At 42.7% G+C, this 12990-nt stretch overlaps 1 protein-coding gene across 1 annotated transcript; it reads right to left on the bottom strand.

The window, feature by feature from the left end:
- Positions 1-1746: 1746 nt before the first annotated feature.
- LOC134817210 (uncharacterized) lies at positions 1747-3821 on the bottom strand. Its single transcript, XM_063826347.1, has 6 exons — positions 3574-3821; positions 3397-3468; positions 3127-3282; positions 2534-2613; positions 2220-2406; positions 1747-2123 (listed from the first exon to the last, which is right to left on the bottom strand). The coding sequence occupies exons 1-6, from the start codon at positions 3645-3647 to the stop codon at positions 2048-2050; spliced, it is 645 nt and encodes a 214-aa protein (XP_063682417.1). The 5' UTR covers positions 3648-3821; the 3' UTR covers positions 1747-2047.
- Between the last annotated feature and the right edge of the window lie 9169 nt (positions 3822-12990).

Here is a 12990-nt window from a genome sequence, read left to right as displayed (position 1 = left end):
AGCGGCAATATCGGATGGTTAGTGGAAACTAACGGATGTCTTACGGGAGCTAGGGGATGCCTAGCGGATGCCTAGCGGACATCTAACGCGCGCAATTTTGCCGCGCAGCATTATTACCTAGCGGAAGAGAGCGGATAGCTAGCGGGATTTAGCGGGATCTAGCGGTGTATCATTTTAGTTAATAATCGGTCTGCAATCCATTTAGCTCAGCTGCAATCATTAGACCTCAAATTTATTCATTTTATGCATAGAATGATTAAGCCGTACATGATGTACATTTATACAAAAATATGTTGCATAATGTTGTTATGTCGATTAATCAAGTTATCACATAAACCGTGTCATGCGGAGAAGCTGAACTAGACTGGTTTGTCACCGCCAGTTTTGCAGTATTGTACAGGTTACGAAACGACCTCAATGCATGTTATAATTCCATGATGTTGTATATTAATATATGGTATTATAATGTAGCGTATTGGTACGTCATCAATTGTATTATTATTACAGCTTAACTGATATATGATATGTGCGTACGTGCGCGTCTCTGTTATACTGCAAACTGAACTTTATTTTTTTGTGATATTGTAGGTTTATCGCGGCAGACAACTATTCAATGAGTGAAGTTTTCAATTCTTTGCCTATCTGCGTCAGTGGTCTTCAAGGTCCTGGAAGATGTATGGTGAGTGATACACTGCAAATTAAACCCAACAATATGTTTTAAACTTGTAGGAGCTAGTGAGAGAAATAAATTTAAAAGAGATGAAGATATCACTATAAGAAAATAAAAAGGGTGTAGTAAGTATTCAATAACTGAAATTACTACCTTTAGAAGATTAAGACTAAGAGTGGGACTTCGTCCGAAATAAGGATTATACTGCAGTGTTCCCAGAGCTTATAGAGAGAGGAGGGGAGGGGGGCACTGCAAAGGTTTTCTAGTATTCACTATACCAGTATCTAATTGTGCAACCGACAATTCTGCAATAAAAGTTATCAGCGATTGGTTATTTAATCATGCCAGGTCCCTCACCGTTCCATTTGTTAGATAATGTTTTAGGAAAAATTAATTGTGGTGGATAAAAAGTATATTTTTCATGTTTGTTAAAGGAGTAATTACAAAATCTAACAAATGGCCCAACACTTGGGACGTTGGGTGTTTGTTTAACCTGGGATATAATGTGAATAAAATTATAAAGTTATGTAAAGTTTAAAATTCAGTATTTATTATTGCATTAAATTAAAATGAATCAAAAATAAGTAAGTTGTCAGTTGTACGAATCACACAGCGTACTTGTCAGTTGTACGAACCACTCAGCGTACTTGTTAGATGTACGAACTTGTTAGATGTACGAACCACTCAGCGTACTTGTCAGTTGTACGAACCACACAGCGTACTTGTCAGTTGTATAATCCACACAGCTGTCCGATAGCTTATAACTAAACTTTACTTGAGCTTGGGTTAGTACTGGTGGTGGTTTTTTTAACTTTTTTTGCTTTTGCACTTGGCCTCAGTCTTATGATGCTATCGGATGTGACCTTGGTCACAGCTCTTAAAATACTGTCTTTATCTGAGGACTTATTGAAAAATCGCTGCCTCACTGCTTTTACCAGTTTGTGTGAGGCCTCGCCACCTTGCTCTGATCCAACTCCCATCGACCAACCCAACTTTCGTAATTGGGGAATCACGTGGTCTTCAAGAATGTGCACCTTAGGTGGAACTGTCTTGAAGTATCTTCGATATTCTTTTTTTATTTAACTTCCAAAAAAGCATAATAGGATTCTTGAGAAACAGGTGATTTGAAATTCCTCACATTAAACTTATACAAGTGCAAAATATGTAATAAGTATATACATTTAAAAACTGAATATTCACAAAATTTTCAAAATATGCAATAAGTATAAACATTTAAAAACTGAATATTTACAAAATTTACGAAAGATGTTATAAGTATATACATTTGAAAAACTGAATATTTACAAAATTTACGAAATATGTTATAAGTATATACATTTAAAAAACTGAATATTTACAAAATTTAAAACACATTGTTTATATCATACATCTCATAGTTTTTAGCCTATTAAACTTTTCAAGAGCCATGCTCAACTCAGCTTCCTCCTCGTCACTGAAAAATAGTAAATTGCTAGAAATTATGACAATGAGAATTTTAAACATTGTGTTGAATACTGACAATGATGCCCCGATTCTACATATTACTTACTACAACGTCCGTAGACGTTCGTTGAGGCTGTCTCTCTGCTCTTCAAGAGACTTCGCTGCACTGGTCATTCTTGTGAGCTTTCTCTTAGCCAACCTCTTCAGGTTCTGCCTCCGGCCGCTCTCCTTGGCTGCGGTTCTCCTAACCACCTCATCTATGTGCAGCCGGGTCAAGGAGCTCCCTGACTTGTCTGTGAGTAGATGAATATTCAGCTATCAATAAGGGGGGGGGGGGGGGGGGGGGGGGGGGGGGGGGGGGGGGGCAGGGGGGTCAGAGGAAGCTTTTTAAAAAAATGAGGCTTACTTTTAATATCTTACCAGTAATGTATTTCCTAATTACATCGTTGAAAACGGCACTGTTCTTTGATCCAACAGTCGCCAGAGCGTTGGTCATATCGCTGAGAAATATTCCAGTCAACCCTTTAACATTTACATTCATCTGATAGGTTTTTCAATTTATAGAGTATTGTCTTACTTTCTATTAACATAGAACCAACGATACTTACCTCCATATTAGTTTCTCCGAATAGGAGACCTTGAGAAGGTTGGCCTTCACCCCCTTAAATGTTTACTTTCCCTCCGAATTTGTTTGGTACGTGTTCCTTACGCCACAAAAAAAACTAGAAAATTCCACTCTGTGGGGATGTATCGGCACTTCGACGCTGATTATCGGCGTCGAGGTGCAAGTTGGCGTCGATAAGGTGGGGTGGGGTGGGGTCGATGGTTGGGTGGACCGGTGGGATGTGGATGCCATGTCTGTGTCCATTCTGATTTTGGAATAATATGTATGTCAACCTACATACAATATAATGAGAAATATGTATTATGAAGAAGTGTTACCGGTGGAGATTCTTGACGGATTAACAAACCGGTAAATCAAATGTTTAAAAAATGCGGTTTTAAACAATAACCTGTGTCTCCTAGCAGTGGACACTGGCGTCATAGCGCCCGGAGTAGCATGTCCTGGTGTCATGGCTGTAGCGTAGTTAGGTGTCGCCTCCCATGCTCTAGCGGACGGAGTCACTCCTGGAGTCTCACACTCTCGGCCGGGGGTTTCCTCCAATCTGCTGGCGATGATAGAAATTTGTTTACTAAAATAGGAATGGTAACACTTGTAACTTGTTCAAATATTTTTCGGCAACTTTTACAAAATCTTCAATTTACATCCGCCATAATCTTACCTCCGAATATATTCTGCAAATTCCTCCTTGGGCGGAGGTATAACAGTTGTTAATGTTTTCCTTTTCGACGGTCTGGAGGGATAAATATAATTCACTTATGATGTAACAATTAACTGACAAATTTACTGTTTTGAGAATATTTCAACCAAGAGTTTATGTCAAGCTTTATTTACTTACATTGTAGTCGATAGGGGTTGATTGGCCTCCGCCCTCTCAACAATATCCCGTGTCAGTCTAGTCATGAATGACATGTTTCTGGTAGGCAGTTAAACGTTACAAACAACTAATTTTGTTCAAGCACAACGAAATTATTTGAATCCACTAAGTTGAAGTACTGGTACGCAAGTTTCTAAAGGAAACTGTTCTGCAAGTGTTAAACAATATATGATTAATGCAACAGTACTGAAGAAATATGTTAATTCCTAGTTAAAATTTTGGTTGCATTTTGCAACCTGGATCAAATTCATCAACTCCATGACGACATATCCCAGAAGACGTTTCCCTGAAAACTGTAGTGGATTTTGTAGTGGATTTTGCGCGCCGCACGTACGTTACAATATTTATTATTGTAGAATCTACGACGGTAGCCGTCAGAGTTCTCAATAAACTGCTCGTATTTTTAGACAATAAGATATGAATCACGTAATAACACATCCAACCCCATTCAGCTGAATGGATCAGGCCGTCAATCCCAAAATAGCTGAAGTCCCCTAAAATACAGACTAAGAATCTTGACTCCTGTAGGGGATTTGTGTTTCTGGGTTTATGGAACATTTTCGGTGGTTAAATAGGAAGTACCTGTCCCAAGTCATCATAAAAACCAAGTTTCGACCTCTTGACCCACTCAGGCCACTCCCAGGGGTACACCCATCCCAAAATTACTGAAAATTAGGTAAAATCAAGACCGAAAATCTTTACCCCCGTAGTGCATTTATGTTCCGGGGTAGGTGGAACATGTTTTGGTGGTTAAATAGTTAGTACTTGTCCCAAACCATCAGAAAAACCGAGTTTCGACCTCCCAACCCACTCAGGCCACTCCCAGGGGCCACGCCCATCCCAAAATTACTGAAAATTAGGTAAAATCAAGACCGAAAATCTTTACCCCCGTAGTGCATTTATGTTCCGGGGTAGGTGGAACATGTTTTGGTGGTTAAATAGTTAGTACTTGTCCCAAACCATCAGAAAAACCGAGTTTCGACCTCCCAACCCACTCAGGCCACTCCCAGGGGCCACGCCCATCCCAAAATTACTGAAATCCAGGTAAAATCAAGACCGAAAATCTTTACCCCCGTAGTGCATTTATGTTCCGGGGTAGGTGGAACATGTTTTGGTGGTTAAATAGTTAGTACTTGTCCCAAACCATCAGAAAAACCGAGTTTCGACCTCCCAACCCACTCAGACCACTCCCAGGGGCCACGCCCATCCCAAAATTACTGAAATCCAGGTAAAATCAAGACCGAAAATCTTTACCCCCGTAGTGCATTTATGTTCCGGGGTAGGTGGAACATGTTTTGGTGTTTAAATAGTTAGTACATGTCCCAAACCATCAGAAAAACCGAGTTTCGACCTCCCAACCCACTCAGGCCACTTCCGGGGGCCACGCCCATCCCAAAATTACTAAAATCACTGAAATTACTGAAATTACTGAAAATTAGGTAAAATCAAGACCGAAAATCTTTACCCCCGTAGTGCATTTATGTTCCGGGGTAGGTGGAACATGTTTTGGTGGTTAAATAGTAATAACTTGTCCCAAACCATCAGAAAAACCGAGTTTCGACCTCCCAACCCACTCAGGCCACTCCCAGGGGCCACGCCCATCCCAAAATTACTGAAATCCAGGTAAAATCAAGACCGAAAATCTTTACCCCCGTAGTGCATTTATGTTCCGGGGTAGGTGGAACATGTTTTGGTGTTTAAATAGTTAGTACTTGTCCCATCAGAAAAACCGAGTTTCGACTTCCCAACCCACTCAGGCCACTCCCAGGGGCCACGCCCATCCCAAAATTACTGAAATCCAGGTAAAATCAAGACCGAAAATCTTTACCCCCGTAGTGCATTTATGTTCCGGGGTAGGTGGAACATGTTTTGGTGGTTAAATAGTTAGTACTTCTCCCAAACCATCAGAAAAACCGAGTTTCGACCTCCCAACCCACTCAGGCCACTCCCAGGGGCCACGCCCATCCCAAAATTACTGAAATCCAGGTAAAATCAAGACCGAAAATCTTTACCCCCGTAGTGCATTTATGTTCCGGGGTAGGTGGAACATGTTTTGGTGGTTAAATAGTTAGTACTTGTCCCAAACCATCAGAAAAACCGAGTTTCGACCTCCCAACCCACTCAGGCCACTCCCAGGGGCCACACCCATCCCAAAATTACTAAAATCACTGAAATTACTGAAATTACTGAAATTACTGAAAATTAGGTAAAATCAAGACCGAAAATCTTTACCCCCGTAGTGCATTTATGTTCCGGGGTAGGTGGAACATGTTTTGGTGGTTAAATAGTTAGTACTTGTCCCAAACCATCAGAAAAACCGAGTTTCGACCTCCCAACCCACTCAGGCCACTCCCAGGGGCCACGCCCATCCCAAAATTACTGAAATCCAGGTAAAATCAAGACCGAAAATCTTTACCCCCGTAGTGCATTTATGTTCCGGGGTAGGTGGAACATGTTTTGGTGGTTAAATAGTTAGTACTTGTCCCAAACCATCAGAAAAACCGAGTTTCGACCTCCCAACCCACTCAGGCCACTCCCGGGGCCACGCCCATCCCAAAATTACTAAAATCACTGAAATTACTGAAATTACTGAAAATTAGGTAAAATCAAGACCGAAAATCTTTACCCCCGTAGTGCATTTATGTTCCGGGGTAGGTGGAACATGTTTTGGTGGTTAAATAGTTAGTACTTGTCCCAAACCATCAGAAAAACCGAGTTTCGACCTCCCAACCCACTCAGGCCACTCCCAGGGGCCACGCCCATCCCAAAATTACTGAAATCCAGGTAAAATCAAGACCGAAAATCTTTACCCCCGTAGTGCATTTATGTTCCGGGGTAGGTGGAACATGTTTTGGTGGTTAAATAGTTAGTACTTGTCCCAAACCATCAGAAAAACCGAGTTTCGACCTCCCAACCCACTCAGACCACTCCCAGGGGCCACGCCCATCCCAAAATTACTGAAATCCAGGTAAAATCAAGACCGAAAATCTTTACCCCCGTAGTGCATTTATGTTAGGGGGTAGGTGGAACATGTTTTGGTGGTTAAATAGTTAGTACTTCTCCCAAACCATCAGAAAAACCGAGTTTCGACCTCCCAACCCACTCAGGCCACTCCCAGGGGCCACGCCCATCCCAAAATTACTGAAATCACTGAAATTACTGAAATTACTGAAAATTAGGTAAAATCAAGACCGAAAATCTTTACCCCCGTAGTGCATTTATGTTCCGGGGTAGGTGGAACATGTTTTGGTGGTTAAATAGTTAGTACTTGTCCCAAACCATCAGAAAAACCGAGTTTCGACCTCCCAACCCACTCAGACCACTCCCAGGGGCCACGCCCATCCCAAAATTACTGAAATCCAGGTAAAATCAAGACCGAAAATCTTTACCCCCGTAGTGCATTTATGTTCCGGGGTAGGTGGAACATGTTTTGGTGTTTAAATAGTTAGTACTTGTCCCAAACCATCAGAAAAACCGAGTTTCGACCTCCCAACCCACTCAGGCCACTCCCGGGGGCCACGCCCATCCCAAAATTACTAAAATCACTGAAATTACTGAAATTACTGAAAATTAGGTAAAATCAAGACCGAAAATCTTTACCCCCGTAGTGCATTTATGTTCCGGGGTAGGTGGAACATGTTTTGGTGGTTAAATAGTAAGAACTTGTCCCAAACCATCAGAAAAACCGAGTTTCGACCTCCCAACCCACTCAGACCACTCCCAGGGGCCACGCCCATCCCAAAATTACTGAAATCCAGGTAAAATCAAGACCGAAAATCTTTACCCCCGTAGTGCATTTATGTTCCGGGGTAGGTGGAACATGTTTTGGTGTTTAAATAGTTAGTACTTGTCCCAAACCATCAGAAAAACTGAGTTTCGACCTCCCAACCCACTCAGGCCACTCCCGGGGGCCACGCCCATCCCAAAATTACTAAAATCACTGAAATTACTGAAATTACTGAAAATTAGGTAAAATCAAGACCGAAAATCTTTACCCCCGTAGTGCATTTATGTTCCGGGGTAGGTGGAACATGTTTTGGTGGTTAAATAGTAAGAACTTGTCCCAAACCATCAGAAAAACCGAGTTTCGACCTCCCAACCCACTCAGGCCACTCCCAGGGGCCACGCCCATCCCAAAATTACTGAAATCCAGGTAAAATCAAGACCGAAAATCTTTACCCCCGTAGTGCATTTATGTTCCAGGGTAGGTGGAACATGTTTTGGTGTTTAAATAGTTAGTACTTCTCCCAAACCATCAGAAAAACCGAGTTTCGACCTCCCAACCCACTCAGGCCACTCCCAGGGGCCACGCCCATCCCAAAATTACTGAAATCCAGGTAAAATCAAGACCGAAAATCTTTACCCCCGTAGTGCATTTATGTTTTGGTGGTTAGATAGTTAGTACTTCTCCCAAACCATCAGAAAAACCGAGTTTCGACCTCCCAACCCACTCAGACCACTCCCAGGGGCCACGCCCATCCCAAAATTACTAAAATCACTGAAATTACTGAAATTACTGAAAATTAGGTAAAATCAAGACCGAAAATCTTTACCCCCGTAGTGCATTTATGTTCCGGGGTAGGTGGAACATGTTTTGGTGGTAAATAGTTAGTACTTGTCCCAAACCATCAGAAAAACCGAGTTTCGACCTCCCAACCCACTCAGACCACTCCCAGGGGCCACGCCCATCCCAAAATTACTAAAATCACTGAAATTACTGAAATTACTGAAAATTAGGTAAAATCAAGACCGAAAATCTTTACCCCCGTAGTGCATTTATGTTCCGGGGTAGGTGGAACATGTTTTGGTGGTAAAATAGTTAGTACTTCTCCCAAACCATCAGAAAAACCGAGTTTCGACCTCCCAACCCACTCAGACCACTCCCAGGGGCCACGCCCATCCCAAAATTACTGAAATCCAGGTAAAATCAAGACCGAAAATCTTTACCCCCGTAGTGCATTTATGTTCCGGGGTAGGTGGAACATGTTTTGGTGGTTAAATAGTTAGTACTTCTCCCAAACCATCACAAAAACCGAGTTTCGACCTCCCAACCCACTCAGGCCACTCCCGGGGGCCACGCCCATCCCAAAATTACTAAAATCACTGAAATTACTGAAATTACTGAAAATTAGGTAAAATCAAGACCGAAAATCTTTACCCCCGTAGTGCATTTATGTTCCGGGGTAGGTGGAACATGTTTTGGTGGTTAAATAGTTAGTACTTGTCCCAAACCATCAGAAAAACCGAGTTTCGACCTCCCAACCCACTCAGGCCACTCCCAGGGGCCACGCCCATCCCAAAATTACTGAAATCCAGGTAAAATCAAGACCGAAAATCTTTACCCCCGTAGTGCATTTATGTTCCGGGGTAGGTGGAACATGTTTTGGTGGTTAAATAGTTAGTACTTGTCCCAAACCATCAGAAAAACCGAGTTTCGACCTCCCAACCCACTCAGGCCACTCCCAGGGGCCACGCCCATCCCAAAATTACTAAAATCACTGAAATTACTGAAATTACTGAAAATTAGGTAAAATCAAGACCGAAAATCTTTACCCCCGTAGTGCATTTATGTTCCGGGGTAGGTGGAACATGTTTTGGTGGTAAAATAGTTAGTACTTGTCCCAAACCATCAGAAAAACCGAGTTTCGACCTCCCAACCCACTCAGGCCACTCCCAGGGCCCACGCCCATCCCAAAATTACTGAAATCCAGGTAAAATCAAGACCGAAAATCTTTACCCCCGTAGTGCATTTATGTTCCGGGGTAGGTGGAACATGTTTTGGTGGTTAAATAGTTAGTACTTGTCAACCAAATCAGTCACGAAAGGGAGCACTTCAGGGTATGATTTTATTCGAATTAGTATTACATACTGCAGAAGTCCGCAAAGGGATTAAAAATGACGAAGTTATCAAGCAACCTGTTTATCTTGGTATCGAATTGGGTGAATAATCATGTGATAGCGTGCTAAGATACCGTAATTGGGCTTTGTGCACGATTCCCATAGGGCGGATCTAGTCTCAACCCAATAAACTGATCGCACGTACGCGTAAGGGGTCGTTCACATATCATGTAATCGATATTTTGGCAATCATCCTCGATACGTACCTCTGAAGGCAGGGCTCCCGCTCCCGAGCTCGCACTGCAAAAGGGAGGCCTGCCTTCTGAGATCACATTACATGGGGGATCCCTCGAGTCCGAAATCGTATATCGAAGGGTAGGTCCGGACTTCGAAAATCGAAGAAATATTTTCGGCTAATAATGATCTAGGTAGCATGAATCGTGAATAAAAGTAGTTTCCAGAAAAACTTTGAAAATATTTAGACTAAGAAAATTTTCGGTCCGAGTCATCCTCGATACGTACCTCTGAAGGCACGGCTCCCGCTTCCGAGCTCGCACTGCAAAAGGGAGGGCTGCACTCCTTGAGTAATTCTCCATTTTATGCCATTGCCCCCCCCCCACACCATACTACACTGATCGTTTATATTGTATTATATGATAGGTATGAGCCAAACATATTTTGTCTGGGCCCAGGGGTGTAGGAAGCGGGGGGGGGGGGGCCATCGCTTCCCCCATGAAATCCGGGCAAGGGGCCAAAAAGGGCCAACTTTTTAATTTAGGTTTCTAAAAATTTCTCAAAAATTTTGAAAGTCAAAAATTTTCAAAGTCAAAAATTTTCAAAGTTTTCTTGGAAACTACTTTTGTTCATGTTTCATGCTACTCTGATCATTCTGAGCCAAAAATATTTTTTTCGGTTTTCGAAGTACGATTTTGGACTCGAGGGTTCCCCTTTGTAATGCGATCTCGGAAGGCAGGGCTCCCCTTCGCAATACGAGCTCGGAAGCGGGAGCTCTGCTTTCAGAGGTACGTATCGAGAATGACTCGGACCGAACATTTTCTAAGTCAAAAATTTTCAAAGTTTTCTTGGAAACTACTTTTGTTCATGTTTCATGCTACTCTGATCATTCTGAGCCAAAAATATTTTTTTCGGTTTTCGAAGTTCGATATACGATTTTGGACTCGAGGGTTCCCCTTTGTAATGCGATCTCGGAAGGCAGGGCTCCCCTTCGCAATACGAGCTCGGAAGCGGGAGCTCTGCTTTCAGAGGTACGTATCGAGAATGACTCGGACCGAAAATTTTCTAAGTCAAAAATTTTCAAAGTTTTCTTGGAAACTACTTTTGTTCATGTTTCATGCTACTCTGATCATTCTGAGCCAAAAATATTTTTTTCGGTTTTCGAAGTTCGATATACGATTTTGGACTCGAGGGTTCCCCTTTGTAATGCGATCTCGGAAGGCAGGGCTCCCCTTCGCAATACGAGCTCGGAAGCGGGAGCTCTGCTTTCAGAGGTACGTATCGAGAATGACTCGGACCGAAAATTTTCTAAGTCAAAAATTTTCAAAGTTTTCTTGGAAACTACTTTTGTTCATGTTTCATGCTACTCTGATCATTCTGAGCCAAAAATATTTTTTTCGGTTTTCGAAGTCCGCACCTACCCTTCGATATACGATTTTGGACTCGAGGGTTACCCTTTGTAATGCGATATCGGAAGGCAGACCTCCCCTTCGCAATACCAAAAATTTAACCACCAAAACATGTTCCACCTACATAAATGCACTACGGGGGTAAAGATTTTCGGTCTTGATTTTACCTAATTTTCAGTAATTTTGGGATGGGCGTGGCCCCTGGGAGTGGCCTGATTGGGTTGGGAGGTCGAAACTCGGTTTTTCTGATCGTTTGGGTCAAGTACTAACTATTTAACCACCAAAACATGTTCCACCTACCCCGGAACATAAATGCACTACGGGGGTAAAGATTTACGGTCTTGATTTTACCTAATTTTCAATAATTTCAGTAATTTCAGTAATTTTGGGATGGTCGTGGCCCCTGGGAGTGGCCTGAGTGGGTTGGGAGGTCGAAACTTGGTTTTTCTGATGGTTTGAGTCAAGTCCTAACTATTTAACCACCAAAACATGTTCCACCTACCCCGGAACATAAATGCACTACGGGGGTAAAGATTTTCGGTCTTGATTTTACCTAATTTTCAGTAATTTCAGTAATTTTGGGATGGGCGTGGCCCCTGGGAGTGGCCTGAGTGGGTTGGGAGGTCGAAACTCGGTTTTTCTGATGGTTTGGGTCAAGTACTAACTATTTAACCACCAAAACATGTTCCACCTACCCCGGAACATAAATGCACTACGGGGGTAAAGATTTTCGGTCTTGATTTTACCTAATTTTCAATAATTTCAGTAATTTCAGTAATTTTGGGATGGGCGTGGCCCCTGGGAGTGGGCCTGAGTGGGTTGGGAGGTCGAAACTCGGTTTTTCTGATGGTTTGGGACAAGTACTAACTATTTAACCACCAAAACATGTTCCACCTACCCCGGAACATAAATGCACTACGGGGGTAAAGATTTTCGGTCTTGATTTTACCTAATTTTCAGTAATTTTGGGATGGGCGTGGCCCCTGGGAGTGGCCTGAGTGGGTTGGGAGGTCGAAACTCGGTTTTTCTGATGGTTTGGGACAAGTACTAACTATTTAACCACCAAAACATGTTCCACCTACCCCGGAACATAAATGCACTACGGGGGTAAAGATTTTCGGTCTTGATTTTACCTAATTTTCAGTAATTTTGGGATGGGCGTGGCCCCTGGGAGTGGCCTGAGTGGGTTGGGAGGTCGAAACTCGGTTTTTCTGATGGTTTGGGACAAGTACTAACTATTTAACCACCAAAACATGTTCCACCTACCCCGGAACATAAATGCACTACGGGGGTAAAGATTTTCGGTCTTGATTTTACCTAATTTTCAGTAATTTTGGGATGGGCGTGGCCCCTGGGAGTGGCCTGAGTGGGTTGGGAGGTCGAAACTCGGTTTTTCTGATGGTTTGGGACAAGTACTAACTATTTAACCACCAAAACATGTTCCACCTACCCCGGAACATAAATGCACTACGGGGGTAAAGATTTTCGGTCTTGATTTTACCTAATTTTCAGTAATTTTGGGATGGGCGTGGCCCCTGGGAGTGGCCTGAGTGGGTTGGGAGGTCGAAACTCGGTTTTTCTGATGGTTTGGGACAAGTACTAACTATTTAACCACCAAAACATGTTCCACCTACCCCGGAACATAAATGCACTACGGGGGTAAAGATTTTCGGTCTTGATTTTACCTAATTTTCAGTAATTTTGGGATGGGCGTGGCCCCTGGGAGTGGCCTGAGTGGGTTGGGAGGCCGAAACTCGGTTTTTCTGATGGTTTGGGACAAGTACTAACTATTTAACCACCAAAACATGTTCCACCTACCCCGGAACATAAATGCACTACGGGGGTAAAGAATTTTGGTCTTGATTTTACCTAATTTTCAGTAATTTTGGGATGGGCG

The sequence above is a fragment of the Bolinopsis microptera genome, chromosome 6 (genome assembly GCF_026151205.1).
Source record: "Bolinopsis microptera isolate Bmic1 chromosome 6, MBARI_Bmic_1.0, whole genome shotgun sequence".
Classification (NCBI taxonomy): Eukaryota; Metazoa; Ctenophora; class Tentaculata; order Lobata; family Bolinopsidae; genus Bolinopsis; species Bolinopsis microptera.
This window is presented reverse-complemented; position numbering and strand designations above follow the sequence as displayed.

Excerpts from the sequence above, each read along its gene's own strand:
- LOC134817210 (XM_063826347.1), bottom strand. The coding sequence starts at position 3,647 with ATGTCATTCATGACTAGACTGACACGGGATATTGTTGAGAGGGCGGAG. Across the intron at positions 2,614-3,126 it reads TCCACTGCTAGGAGACACAG|CGATATGACCAACGCTCTGG; the intron begins GTTATTGTTTAA and ends AATATTTCTCAG. Across the intron at positions 2,407-2,533 it reads AATTAGGAAATACATTACTG|ACAAGTCAGGGAGCTCCTTG; the intron begins GTAAGATATTAA and ends ATCTACTCACAG.